This window comes from Monodon monoceros, unplaced genomic scaffold (assembly GCF_005190385.1).
Source record: "Monodon monoceros isolate NGI ecotype Baffin Bay Population unplaced genomic scaffold, NGI_Narwhal_1 Super_Scaffold_21, whole genome shotgun sequence".
Taxonomy (NCBI): Eukaryota; Metazoa; Chordata; class Mammalia; order Artiodactyla; family Monodontidae; genus Monodon; species Monodon monoceros.
This window is the reverse complement of record NW_021703778.1, coordinates 75654293-75667112: the sequence shown is the minus strand read 5'-3', so window position 1 is coordinate 75667112 and position 12820 is coordinate 75654293. Positions and strand designations below refer to the sequence as shown.

The 12820-nt window shown below is 57.8% G+C and overlaps 1 protein-coding gene across 2 annotated transcripts; it reads left to right on the top strand.

Moving 5' to 3' along the window:
* The first annotated feature begins 226 nt into the window (after positions 1 to 226).
* Positions 227 to 12013, top strand: INSYN1 (inhibitory synaptic factor 1). 2 transcript variants are annotated; one of them, XM_029238746.1, is made up of 3 exons: positions 227 to 1001; positions 1425 to 2119; positions 11210 to 12013. In XM_029238746.1, exons 2-3 carry the CDS (start codon positions 1964 to 1966, stop codon positions 11915 to 11917), a joined length of 864 nt encoding a protein of 287 aa, XP_029094579.1. In that variant the 5' UTR covers positions 227 to 1001; positions 1425 to 1963; the 3' UTR covers positions 11918 to 12013. The 2 variants fall into 2 exon arrangements, with proteins under 2 accessions (XP_029094579.1, XP_029094580.1); XM_029238747.1 differs by lacking the exon at positions 227 to 1001 and having other exon boundaries at positions 1336 to 2119.
* Positions 12014 to 12820: the final 807 nt, after the last annotated feature.

The window sequence follows — 12820 nt, the reverse complement described above, 5'->3', positions numbered from 1 at the left end:
CCGGTGGCCCCACCGGCACAACCGGGCGCCCGGGGACTGGCCAGGCTGCGAGCCGAGGGCCAGCGGGCGGGAGGCGGCGGAGCGGAGCGGAGGCTGCGAGCCCCGTGCGCCCCGGCCCGCCGGGCCCGCCGCGCGCTCCCTCCCCTCGTCTCGCCTCGCCTCGCCTCGCCTCCTCCTCTTGCTCTTCTCGCCTCCTCTCCTCCACCCGGCGCCGCTCCCGCCCGCGCCCGGCCGCCAGACCCAGCCCGGCCGGGCCCCCTGCCCCGCTCTCCCTCGGCCCGGCCCGGCGGGGACCTGGTCCCTGCGGCCAACACCGCCCCTCCCCCCGGGGCCCGGCGATTCCGGACCTTTCCGACCGTGGACTGAGCCGCGGGAGCGTTGTCGCCCCGGAGGACCCCGGGGCTAGACTGAGCGGACCCTCGCGGCCGCTCCGGACGCCGCAGGTGCTGGAGCGCGGTCATTCGGGGTCCGGGCTGAGCGCGCCCCGGGCGCCCACGGGTGCCAGCTCACTCCGGGCAGGGCAGGGCAGACCCCGGCAGAGCCCGGAGCCGGCCGATCTGGACTGGACAGAGCGAATTCAGGACGGTGCCGAGCCCCGGGAATGCCGGGCGTGGGCTGAAGGGATCCCGGCGCCCTCCGATCCCTCAGACTTTGGCTTGCGTGCTGGGACCGGACCGGCGTCGCCTCGGTCGCCCTGTGCCCGGTTCACCTGTGGCCTCAGAGCCCCAGACCCGCCGGACCCTTGCTCATTCCCCACCAGAGCCCGGCGGGGGTTGGGAGAGATTTTTCCTGCCCTCTTCCTTGGAGCGTGGAGGCCCCGCCCCCTCCCACCGTCCAGATGTCTCCAGTGGCGGCTCTGAGGACCTCCTTGAGGCCAAGGACCGAAGGGTCCAGAGAGAGAAGCCCGCCCTAGGGAGCCTTGGGGGCCCCCCAACCTCGCCTTGGGACTTGGCCCCCGACGCTGCGCGGAAGGAAGGCCAGTGCCCCCACTCCCCCCCTTGGTGAGTCCGGGAGCGGAGAGGGGGTTCTCACGGAAGGCGGGGCAGGGGAAGGGAAGGTCCAGCGGGGAACGAGGGCACCCCGGGGGCACTAGGAGGGAGGATGGATGTCTGGAGAGGCCCTCCAGTGAACCAGCGGGGCCTGGCCTGACTGGGGTGGGGGGGCGTTGGGGAGAGCCAGGGCAGGGTGCCCCATCACAGGCTGAGGACTTCAGCTTCTAAAGCAGGGGCTCCTGTTTTCCCTTTAGGGGAGGGGCTGTGCTATAGAGTATCTGCCTCCATCATCCCTCCCTACAAAAAAAATAAATAAATAAAACCAAATCCCCAGCGAGGAAAGGTGCAGGCTGGGGTGAGGAGGAAGGCAGCAGCGTTGCCGGCGGGTGCTGCAACCTGGGAGGGCTGACGCCAGGCTCGCTCTCTCTGCAGGGGGCTGCCCTCCTCCAATCCAGCTCCCTTCCCAGAGCCACCCACATCTGGAGCCCCCTTCACATCTGGAAGACCCCAGCCACCATCCCTCTGCAGGTGTCAGTTGCATCTCGAGACCTCTGCCTTTGCAATTTCCTAGGAGTTGTGAGGGGATTACTGCTGCCTTCCGCCCATCCCAAGGGCATCTCTTACCCATAGTCCCTGCAGATTAATCCCCCTGCCTCTGTGTCCAGCTCAGCATACCCACAGGCACTTCAAGTCCTGAGACCCAAGGCCCCTCCCCCTGCTCTCCTGTGTCCTCATCTTGACCCCCCTTGGTCAGACTCTGTCTCCCTCTGGGTGTCCCATTCCCCACCCAGAGGTAGAGGAGGCGGGGTGGCAGGGGGCAGGGGCTGGGTGAGGGCCACCCAGGGCCAGGGTGGGCTAGGGGGCCGTTAAGATGTGGAGCTCTGCCCAGCTGAGGGGGGCTCCGTGGAGGCAGACGCAGCGTGTGCCCAGCTGGGGGGAGTATGGGCAGGCCTGCAGCCACGTGGTAAAGGATGAACATTCGGGGCACCCCGGACCTCGGGCAGCCCAGTGACGACCCCAGCAGCGGTGGCGAGCGGGAGCGGATTCGACAGCGCATGAAGATGGTCATTGGGCAGCTGGAGGACATACTGCGGGAGCTCAAGGAGGTGGCCAAGGAGCTAAGGGAGGTAAGTGAGGGGCCAGGCAGCCCCTAGACCGGTTTTCCTGGGCCTAGCCCAGGAAACGTACTCACACGTATGTGTTTAAGTGTGTGCGTGTGTGTGTGTGTGTGTGTGTGTGTGTGTGCACGCGCGCGCGCGCTCAAAGCTGTGCGCACCTGGGTCACTGTGCTGGGTACTTCCTTCTCCTTGTTCTTCTTTCCCCAAATCTGCTTCTCTGAAGATCTCACCGTACCCCAGGGCTGGCGGGGCCTCAGTGATCCTGAGACTGCTTGGGCAGCATGTTGTGGGCCCATGGTTCAGAGCTGCACGGTGGCCAGTAAGGACTGAATCCCACAGCATCCTCTTAGTGGAAGACGTTCTTCTGGGACCCAAGCTGACCTTTGACCCCACCATCTGCCTCCCAGACTCTGACTGGCTTATAAAGGGCCCTGGGAGAGTGTGGATGGCTCTACTGAGGCAGTCCCCGCTGCTCAAGGCCCAGCTCAGAGCATTCCCCAGAGATCACACAGATAATTAGAACCCTTGATCCTGGAAAAATTAAAGCCAGCTATGTCTTCCCTGCCCTGAGGTGGGAATGGGTCTAGGGGCCTGCTAGTGGGTATCAGTACATTGGCAGGGGCAGGAATCTCCTCTGAAGGTATGCATCCCCGTCCCACAGTTCTGAATGTTTTGTGCCAAGGCTGAAAAGTCAGTGAGAGATCCTGGGATATGTGTCCCTCTCTGTCTCTCTAAGCGGAGCCCGGTTTAATTACTGCTTCCCACATCACCAGGGCAATGAGGTACACATGTCCTCAGCCCTGCCCCCTGGGCTGTGTTCGAGCCCAACATGCATGACCAGCGTTCTGAGCCGCTGGCCTAAATCTGCCTGCTGGGTGCCATTATGCCAGCCAGGTGGGCTTTAGCCAAATTTCAACTCCTTGTAACCAGGGTCCCTGCAGAGATGGCAGGGAGAGTGATTGAACTGGAGTTATGGGCTTGAGCTCTCCCCAGCCAGCTGTGTGGGGAAGATGGGGGCGCTAGGAAGGCTGGGGAGAGGGGGTGATGGTGGACCAAATCCTGACTGGGAAAGTGGCATTCTAGCCTGGCCTGAGAGCCAAGGCGCAGAGGGTGTTGGAAGGGAGTCATGTTCGGAGTAGAGGGGGTTGTGGAAGTGCTGGGACAGAAGCAGGGGTTGGACAGGGCAGCCCCTCTGCCCAGAGGCAGCCTCATCGAGGCGCGCACTAGGAAGTCCTTTCTCAGGAGGTGGGAATGGCTATTGCTGCAAGTAGAGAGAAGGGTGGTGCTTCTTCCCATGGACTGGGCTGGCCATGGTCTGGACTGAACATCTTTGAGAATACAGTTTGGAGGTCAAAGGCCAGATGCCCCTGAGCAACCCCTCCTCTCCCAACCTCATTGGTCCAGAGGACTACAGTCCCCTCTTTGACTCTCTCCACCCTCATCTTATTTCAGACGCTCTGTGGTTCTATCAGGACCATGGGAACTGTCCAGAGTCTCAGTCTTGGGCAGGGGCATGGGACCTATGCCCCAGCAAGCCTGCCCAGAAAGAGCCAGGATTGACTCTAAGCCTGGGAGGCAGCTTCAATAAGCTCAGAGCCTACTCCCAACTGAGCATCTTCCAGGCATCTGCCACCCCTCCCCGAATAGCCATCCAGAGCTTGGAGGCATCTCACAGGTCATCCAGACCATCCCTGTTTGTTTGCTGTTGAAGAAACTGAGGCCAGAGAGGGATAGGGGCTTGTCCAAGGTCACACAGCCTACCAGTGGCAGAACGAAGCCTAGAACTCAGGTTCCTGCTGCCTATTCTGGGGCTTCAGCAGGTGGGCTAATTGATATCTTTGCATTTTGACAGGGGTCTTCTAGAGGTGATACCTTATGCTCATGCTGTGATGCTCTGAGGAGCACCCTTTAGGAGTAAAGCAGGGAGCTCAGAAGTGCTAGGATTCATTTGCAGATCTTTTAGATGTCCCTTCCCAGCACACACACTCACCTACTCCCATGTCTCGAACAGCAGAGCTTCAGATTCCCAGGATTTGCAGCCTAGAGGCCTGAGCTAGGACAGGGAGAGATGAGTCCCCTCCCCCCACACACCCTGTAGGCCATGTGCCTCCACCCAAGACTTTGGCAGGTTGCTACGGCAACCAGAGTCTTCCCCGTATGCCACAGCCTGCCCGCTGCCAGTGGCACCCAGCTGGGAGGGGTCACCAGGCCTCAGAGCTCCCCCATCCCCCAGGCAGGGTCTGGACATGGGGTGATGGGCAGAGGAAGTGTTGTAGAAAGCAGGTGAGGCTCTGGGAAGCCCAGACAGAAGAATAGATGCCGTAACTGACTTCCTGTTGGATGGGATTCATCAGGAATGCGGTTACTGAGAGCGGGGCGCCAAGCTCTGGTTTGGAGTAAAGGGTTTCAGTCCCCCTGCTCCCTGGAACCTGCCATCTTGGTCCTCCACGTGGGCCGTAAAGCTGGATCTGTCAGGCGCTCCTTCTCAGTAGCTTAGTAAGGCATTTTCCCTAGGGGGTATGGATGGGCCCAAAGTCGAGAGGGTGGCAGACACTTTTCCCTCATCACACCCCACTCCCCGGGCAGTACCAGCTCAGGGCTCACCAATTGGGGTTCTCATGCCAGGGTGCGCAAAGCACTTAGATGTGAAGACAAGATTCACGTGCAGGACTGCTGGGGAGTAGCACAGGGTGTTTGATGAAGGAGCAAGGCCAGCAGAGAGGAAGGGCTTAGCTGTGTCCCCTTCTGTCATTCTCCTCTCTCTGCTGCTCCCTTCCCCAGCCCCAGACACCACTGATCATGGCAGACTCTCCTTACCCTCTTGAGCATACAGCCTGAAGTTCGTAGAAAGACGAGGGACACCAATGCACTCCCTTCCCAGGCCCCTGAGCCTCAGTCTGCTCCTCTGAGATGGGGATGATGATCATTCTCACCTCAGTGTGATCTTAGGGTTTCATCAGGGTCTGGCATGCGGTAAGGGGGCCAACACCTACTCACACCCCTAAAGGATTTGGAGTTTCCTGTCCCATACCTCCCCTACCCTTCCAAACCCCTGCTGTAGCTCTGCCATTGGCCTCCCAGGCGATGAGGAACAAGTTCAGTCCCATGAATGGGAAAAGTAGTTTAATGGACTAAGTGAGGTGAGGAATGTAAATGCTTTGAAAGCTAAAATTGTGCTGCAGAGGGATATGACGGTTAATCATTAATTAGCCCTCATCTCTCCTAGGTTCCCCAGTACTCCAGAATGCCAGGCCAATCCCAGCAGGCTCTCTAAGCTCCTCAGAATTCTGTGGATCTTAATTTGGAGACACAGCACAGCCTACAGGCTAAGAGTATGGGCTCCACAGCCAGATGTCTCTGGTTCAAATCCAAGATCTGCCCCCTACCTAGCTGTGTGAACTTGGGAAAATTTCTTTACCTTTCTGTGCTTCTGTTTTCCCATGTAAATGAGGATAACAAATTTTACACCCCCCACCCCACCCCCCAGCCCCAGGGTTGTTGTGAGAATTAAATGTGATATTATATATAAAGTACTTAGCACAGTGATGGGCACAAAACTCACTCCATATCTGTTAGATATTATTAATGAAATATTCTAGCACTGGCCAGCGCCTCACTCCGTGTATGGCTTTGTTCTTTTGGAGTCACATCAGCTTCTTAGCCATCATCAGGGAGGTCAAAGCCAGGACCCTGACCTCCTGGCTGGTACCATTTAGTACCTCCTGCATGCAGTAGGCAGTCCCATCCTCTTGCAGCAAGGAAAGGGAATAGAGAGTGACAGTGATATGGGGATATGAAGGGGGTTTCCAATAAGACGGCTTTTGAACAGAGAACCAAAGGAAGTGAGGGTGGTATTTAGGGGATGAGCCTGCCTGGCAGTGGAAACAGCCTGTGCAAAGATCCTGGGGAAGAAATGGGCTTGGCGTGTTCAGGATCAGCAAGGAAGCCAGTGCAGCTGAAGTGGAGTGAAGTAGGAGAAAAGCAAGAAGTCAAAGAGGGAGCAGGGAGTCAGATTACACAGAGCCCTCGCAGGCTACAGTATGGAATTTGGATTTTGTCCTCAGTGAGAATCCCACACGCTCTCCAGGAATCTCCTGGTTGTGTTTCGGGGTGGGAGTCTGCCTCCCCGCTCCTCTCCCTGTTTCCTATCAACTGGGAGCCCCCAAGGCCAGGGATAAGGGGCTTGCCTTTGGCCTTTGAGCTTACCTTGAGCAGGTTCCTCCTTGGTTGTCCCCTCCCCAAGATATCGCTCAGCATGGAGGCTCAAAACTGTCTCTTGTGTTGATCGGCCGGTGTCTCTCACATCATCACTGACTCTTGAGTAGGACATAACTTAAGGGCACAGTTGCCCACCTAGGTACGAACACCTCAGGAGGATGGAGGGGTGGGCACAAACATTTCACAGCCAGGGGTGGTGGTGGAGGATCCCCCCACCCAATTTTCACGGGGAGCAGGCCTGGTGGTGACTGTGCGGTCACCTCGGCAAGGCGCTGCGTGTGAGGTGGCAAGGAAAGCCGAGGCCGTTCAGGCATGAGATAAATGTGTCCCCGCCAGGAAGCAGCTGGAGCAGGAGAGGCTAGGGACCACAGAGCTGTGCCAAAGTGGGTCAGCTCCATCACCCGCAGCTCAGCAAGAATTGTGCGGAGTTTTTCCTGTTATTTCTTTTTTCTCACCTTCCTTTCCTCCCTTTTCCCTTTGCGTTCTCCTCCTCCAGACAGATTCAAGAAACTCCCCGACCAATTATGCCAACTTGCAGGATGAAAATCATGAATCACGCACGGTCAACTCGCTCCCCGCCACCCCTTCCCCAACTCCACAGCCCTCCAGGAAGACAATAAATAACGTAATCAAGAATTAAAAAATAATCAGTGGTCATAAATAATGCAGAATCCCCAGTGATGTAACCAGCTGCCCGGGGAGCTGGGAGGGAGGGAAGGAGGTAGCAGCTTGTCAAGGGAGTTGAAGGGGCCAGAGGTGAAGGGGGAGGAGATAAACAGGTTCTGGGCCTCCCGGGTCCTCAGTCCTGGGGCCTTAGGGAACACAGACGTGCTTCCTTTGGAGAGGGGTCTCACCCATGGCTGGAGGGCGGGCTAGGGCAGGCAGTGTTGGGGTGTCCAGGCCCACGGAACTTTCTCTCGAAAAAGAAGCCCCAAGTGGTTTTATTAAGCCCTCTGTCTCAACTCATCCACTCATTCAAAAGCTATATTTGTAAAGAATGTGCCAATCCCTGAGCCAAACTTGGGATGCAATGGTGGGCAAGACGGATCCAGTCCTGCCCTTCATGGGGCTTCCTGTCTAGTGAGGAGAGAGACATCAACGACCTTATAACATCTGCACACAAAACGGTAGCAGTGATAACCACTGGAAAATAAGGAGAGGTGCAGGGTACTGTCAGAGCCTTTCACAGGGAACCTGTCCGTATGGAAGTGAGAGGGAACGAGTGGGAAAGAAAGGAGGCATTCCAGGTGCGGCCCAGAGGCACAAGTGAGCTCGGTGGAGTGAATTGGGCAGGTGAGGGGCCAGGCCTGGCAGGGAGGAGGCTGCTTGCTGGAGAGAACAGGACCTGTGACCAGATTTGCTGTGGGGTTGTGTGTGGGAGGCTCAGGAGTTTGGGGAGCAGTGAAGTGCTGGAAGCAGAGAGGTGATGTGTTCCTGCAGGCTGATTAGGAAGTTCCCTGGATGCAGCAGGAGCTGGACAGGAAGCGGCTGTGAGTAGGGAGACCGGATGGGTGCCGTGTTCGGAGGGTGGTGCAGCTGAGGCTGTGGCCAGGACAGAGGTTGTAGACACCCTGGGGACAGGGCCTGAGGCCCCCCGCAGGTTTTGTCACAGCCCTTAGCGCTGCCCTTCCTCTCTAGTGCTCACTCTTGCTCCCTGTAGAGCAGGTGATTCCCATCCTTGACCCCTGACTTCCAGTCTCAGCTCAGCCCCTTCTAGTCCCCGTCAGCAAGCACAATGGGAAAGGTGGTCTGAGCGGTGTCTCCAGTCCCTCCTGGCTTCAAGTTTCTATGGTTCTGTGATTTCTGTGGTTCCATGCTCTCTCTCCCCCTCTCTTTCCTTTTGTGTATATAATTATTTCCCTGCACTCCAAGACAATCCCAAATTACATGTAGGCAAAATGATTATTAAATCTCAGAGAGAAATCATAGATTTCAAGACAGCCAAAGCAGAGAGGTAGGTAGCCTGGGGCCTACCCTATTCCTGCCCTCCTAACTGGCCCCATGAAATGAGGCACCAGGGACGGGCAGCAGGGTTTGTGGACTGACCCGGGCCCTGCATACAATCTGGGTCCCCAGGCCCAGTTGCAGAGCCCAGATTCTTAAGTGCTTTGCTGTGCAGACTCTGCAGTTTAAAGCACATTCCTATCTGTTGAATCCCCAACGTTTGGCGAGTAGAGGTGTGTCCTCCTATTTTACAGGGGAGGAAATGAGACATGGAGAGGGAAATCACCTGCCTCTCAAGCCTCATAGCCAAGATGGGGCAGACTTGGGACTTGAGCCCAGACCTCCCTCCCTTCCTTCCCTCCACTCTCCCAGGATGGAAACAGAGAGGGACATTCTAATGGAGAAGGGGAAGGGCCTGAACGTGAAGGCCTCCTGAGCAGGTGGCCGGCAAGGGCTTCTTGGGCGGGAAGAGTGTCCAGGCCTGAGGCTCTAGGGCTCCTGCCCCGTGGACCCTGCATCTTCCTCACAGGGGATTAGGAGCCCAGCTTCGGGGCCTGGCCTGGCCACAGGCAACCCTGTGAGTTCACAGCCGAGTCATTTAACTCCAGATTCCTACCATCATCCTCCCACCCTCAGACAGCAGCAGACTCTGGGCAGCTTTGCTTGATCAGCGGAGTCTAATTAGAGCGTGTGGTTGTCCCAGGGGCACAGGGCCCCTCCCCAGGGCGGCCATGCCCTGGGGTGCTATTTTTCACCAGCTGAAATCCCCAGTCCCCTAGGCCAGTGGTCCTCAAAGTCTGTTCCTGGCAGCAACAGCGGCAGCAGCAGCATCACCTGGAAGCTTGTTAGACATGCACCTCTTGAGCCCCACTGGGACCTACTGAATCGGAAACTCTGGGGAGTTGATGCGCACCTGGGTTTGAGAGCCCCTACTCTAGGCCAGGGCTCCCACCAGCTCTCAGGTGGGGCTTGGGTTAAGCAAGGGTTTAAGGGGGATGCGAGCTTCTCTGAAGTGGGGGAGTCATTCTAGGGTGGGGGACTGGGGTGGTCAGACTGGAGGGTAGAGCCCTATCCCCATTGCCTGTCCAAGCCCAGAAATCATGGCAGCACCTCAGCCGTGTGCAGTGTTGCAGGGCCGGCAGAGGCGGGAATCTCAGGTCCCCCGTGACTGGTGCTTCTGGTCCATCATCCATAAACTCAGGAGATGATGATCTCCTGGGTGGAAAGCCTGACACATAGTAGGTGCTCAGAGATGGGAGATGATATCACTTTTATCACCAGTGCCCCCACAAAGCCCTTTTACTGCCTTCTCGTTGTTCCTCAGGAAGCTCTGGTGAGGTTGGCAGTCCTGAGATTCATACCCACTTGGTGGTGAGTGAAGTTGAAGTCCAGAGAGGTTATGTAAGTTACTCAAAGACACAGAACGTTTGATGTCTAAGCCGAATCAGGAACCTAGGTGTCTTGACTCCCCCAGCTCTTCCATAGGCCTCAGCCGAGTGTTCCTTCCATCCCTGGTCTGGGGCTGTGGGAAGTGGGCATCCCTAGGTATTGACGCCCCAAAACAGCTTCTCAAGTCACTCCTCTAAATACAAGAGTCCTAGAATCTCAGAGATGGAAGGAAGTTTGGAGATAAACTAGTCACCCAACTCCCCATTTACAGATTGAGAAACTGAGACCTAGAGAGGGAAAACGACTGACCAGGTTGCCAGCGTCAGAGCTCACGACTCCTGACGCGGTAGACGTCTCACTGAGCCAGACTCCCCCTGACCCATCATCTTTGCCCTTGCTTTCCACTTGCACTTTGAGGCACTCACCACCCGCACTCCTTGCTGGACACCTAGCACATCCCTGGACAGCAGTCATCTTCAGTAAATGTTTGTTGAATTAGGGACTTCATTAGTTAATGAATTAACTGACCTCTCTGACTCTAGGGAAAGAGCACTGGAGAGGGCTGGGAGCTAGCTCCTGGGCCTGATGACTCACTGCCTGTGTCTTTGTCTCTGGGTCTCTTGGTCCCTCCGCTTTGCTTTTGTTGTTGTACTGGTTTGGATTTTGGCCTGAATCTCCTCTCCTCCCCTTGCTCTGTCCTCTCCCTATGTCTGACTGGGTCTCCCTTTCTGCCTCACTGTCTTCATTGCTGATGTCTGTGCTGACAGTGGCCTAGGCAAGGGTTGTCCTGAGGCAGGGCCTCCTGCATGAAACAGGGCTTCACCTCGTGCGGGGCAGGTGGGTGCAGTGACCTCTGTAGCCCCTCAGGGCACTTAACCAGCAGTTCTGGGCCCAGGATGGATGGTTTTCTTATCACTTACCCTTCTCCATCAAACCAGGATTGATCTTCACTCATCAAGAGGCAGGGAAGGGGAGGATGGAGGAGGCTCCAGGGCTATGTAGGGATGGGGTGGTAGAGACCCATGGGGGGCACTCGCTGACCCACTGCAGGGGCTGGTCCAGGATGCTTCAGAAAGCCTGGGCAGAGCCTTCTTTGCAGTTACCATGTATCATTTCCTCTCCAAGGGTGGGTGGGCTGCTCATCCTACCGCTGAGTGGCCTTGCTGGAGTCTCTGAGCCCCTTTTAAATGGCCCCCTGTCAACCAAAGGAAGATCAAGCTCTGAGCACCAGGGCTGCCCCCCAGAAGAGCAGCTGGCTTTGGGGCAGAGGGACCTGTGAATGGACGGGGTGCAGGGCTGGAAGGCATCCCCCTTCCCCCAAAGGCACTGAGGCGTGGAACCAGGGGAATGGCTGGAACCAGCTCTGTTCACCCTGGTCCAGTTTGGGCCCTCAACAGGGCAAACAAACCGGTGACCTCAAGTCCAGTCGTGTCCTGTAGGGTCATCAGCCGGGGGGTGTAGTAGGGTGGGACGGGGCACACTCACACCTAGGTGATGCTGGCCGCTGCCTGGCCCCTCTCACTCACTCCTCTCCCCTTCCCCGGCCAGGTGGTGAGCCAGATCGATAAGCTAACCTCGGACTTCGACTTCGAACTGGAGCCAGATGACTGGACCACAGCCACCGTGAGCAGCACCTCCAGCAGCGACAAGGTGGGCGTGGGCGGCCCCTTTGACCTGGGCCACCTGGACTTTATGACAGCTGACATCCTCTCGGATAGCTGGGAGTTCTGCTCCTTCCTGGACATCTCCACCCCCTCAGACTCCGTGGACGGCCCCGAGTCGACCCGGCCGGGGGCTGGCCCTGACTACCGGCTCATGAATGGCAGCACGCCCATCCCCAACGGGCCCCGGGTGGAGACCCCGGACTCCTCCAGCGAGGAGGCCTTCAGCGCTGGCCCTGTGAAGGGCCAGCTGCCCCAGCGGACCCCGGGCACACGGGAGAGGGTGCGATTCAGCGACAAAGTGCTCTACCATGCTCTATGCTGTGACGACGAGGAGGGGGACGGCGAGGAGGAGGTGGGCCTGTCCCCGGAGCCTCCCCACACAGAGGCCCACGCGGGCCCTCTCAAGCCCTCCCCGGCTCCCTACAAGCCGAGGCGCTCTCCACTGACTGGCCGCCGCTCAGACCCCACCTTGGCCCCCGAGCAGACCCGAAGGGTCACAAGAAACAGCAGCACCCAAACGGTGTCAGACAAGAGCACTCAGACGGTGCTGCCCTACATGGCCACCAGACAGAAAGCCAAGGGGAAAAACTAGGGGCCGGGGAGGGAGGCGGGGGGCGGGGGGCACACAGAGCTATAAATATATATATATTTAAACAAACGCAGTCATAATAAAATTTTAAAATGCTAAGGATCCGGCCCCACAGGCCCCAAAGCTTTCACAGAGCTCATCTTAGACACAGAGATGCCTGCTCACCTCTTAGGTCTCAGGAAGTGTGGCCAGAACTACCCTCCCTTCCTTCTCATGGCAGGGCTCCTGAAGAGGGTGTCCAAAAGTGTGTAGGTGAGGTGGGGAAGGTCTTACCTGGGACTCGTCTTGCAGACCCCAGAGCACGGTGGTGGAGTCCGGCCGCCAGCCTGGGCCCTGTCTTGGAGGGGATTCATGAGTAGGAGGCAGGCTCTCAAGCAGCAGTGTCCAAGCCCAGGGCTAACGGTGGGTGTAATTCGGAGGAGACTGCAGGACCGAGGGCCTGGGGGTGGCGTCACTCCAGCTGGGCCCAGGATCACTCACACCCCCGTGCCTTTTACTCTGAGGCTGACTTTTGCCTCTGCTTCCCCAAGGCAAACTTACCTGGATATATACAGTCCCACCCTCCTCCCGTCTCAGGGTTGCCCAGCACACAGAGAAGGAACAAGCTCTTCCCATGTGCGGGCCTCCATGCTGGAAAACTGGGCTTCCACAGACCCTGGAGGGCCAGGCTGAACTGGGCCGAGATTTGTTTGGAGAGCCTAGACCACTCCTGATCCTTTCAGCTCCCATGCTCAGCCTTGACCTCTAGGGATCAAAGACTCAGGGCAGAATCTCAGTCAGCCCCTGCTTGGCCCTGAGCAGACCTGAGGTCCACATGAGAAAGCAGGCAGCCACCGCCGTGGGGCTGTGAATCAGAGCCATAGACAGGCTCCCAGCCCCCTTCACCAGGCAGGCAGCCCTGGAGAA

Coding starts and splice junctions, on each gene's coding strand:
- INSYN1 (XM_029238746.1), top strand. CDS start 1,964: ATGAACATTCGGGGCACCCCGGACCTCGGGCAGCCCAGTGACGACCCC. Junction 2,120..11,209: donor TGGCCAAGGAGCTAAGGGAG/GTAAGTGAGGGG, acceptor TTCCCCGGCCAG/GTGGTGAGCCAGATCGATAA.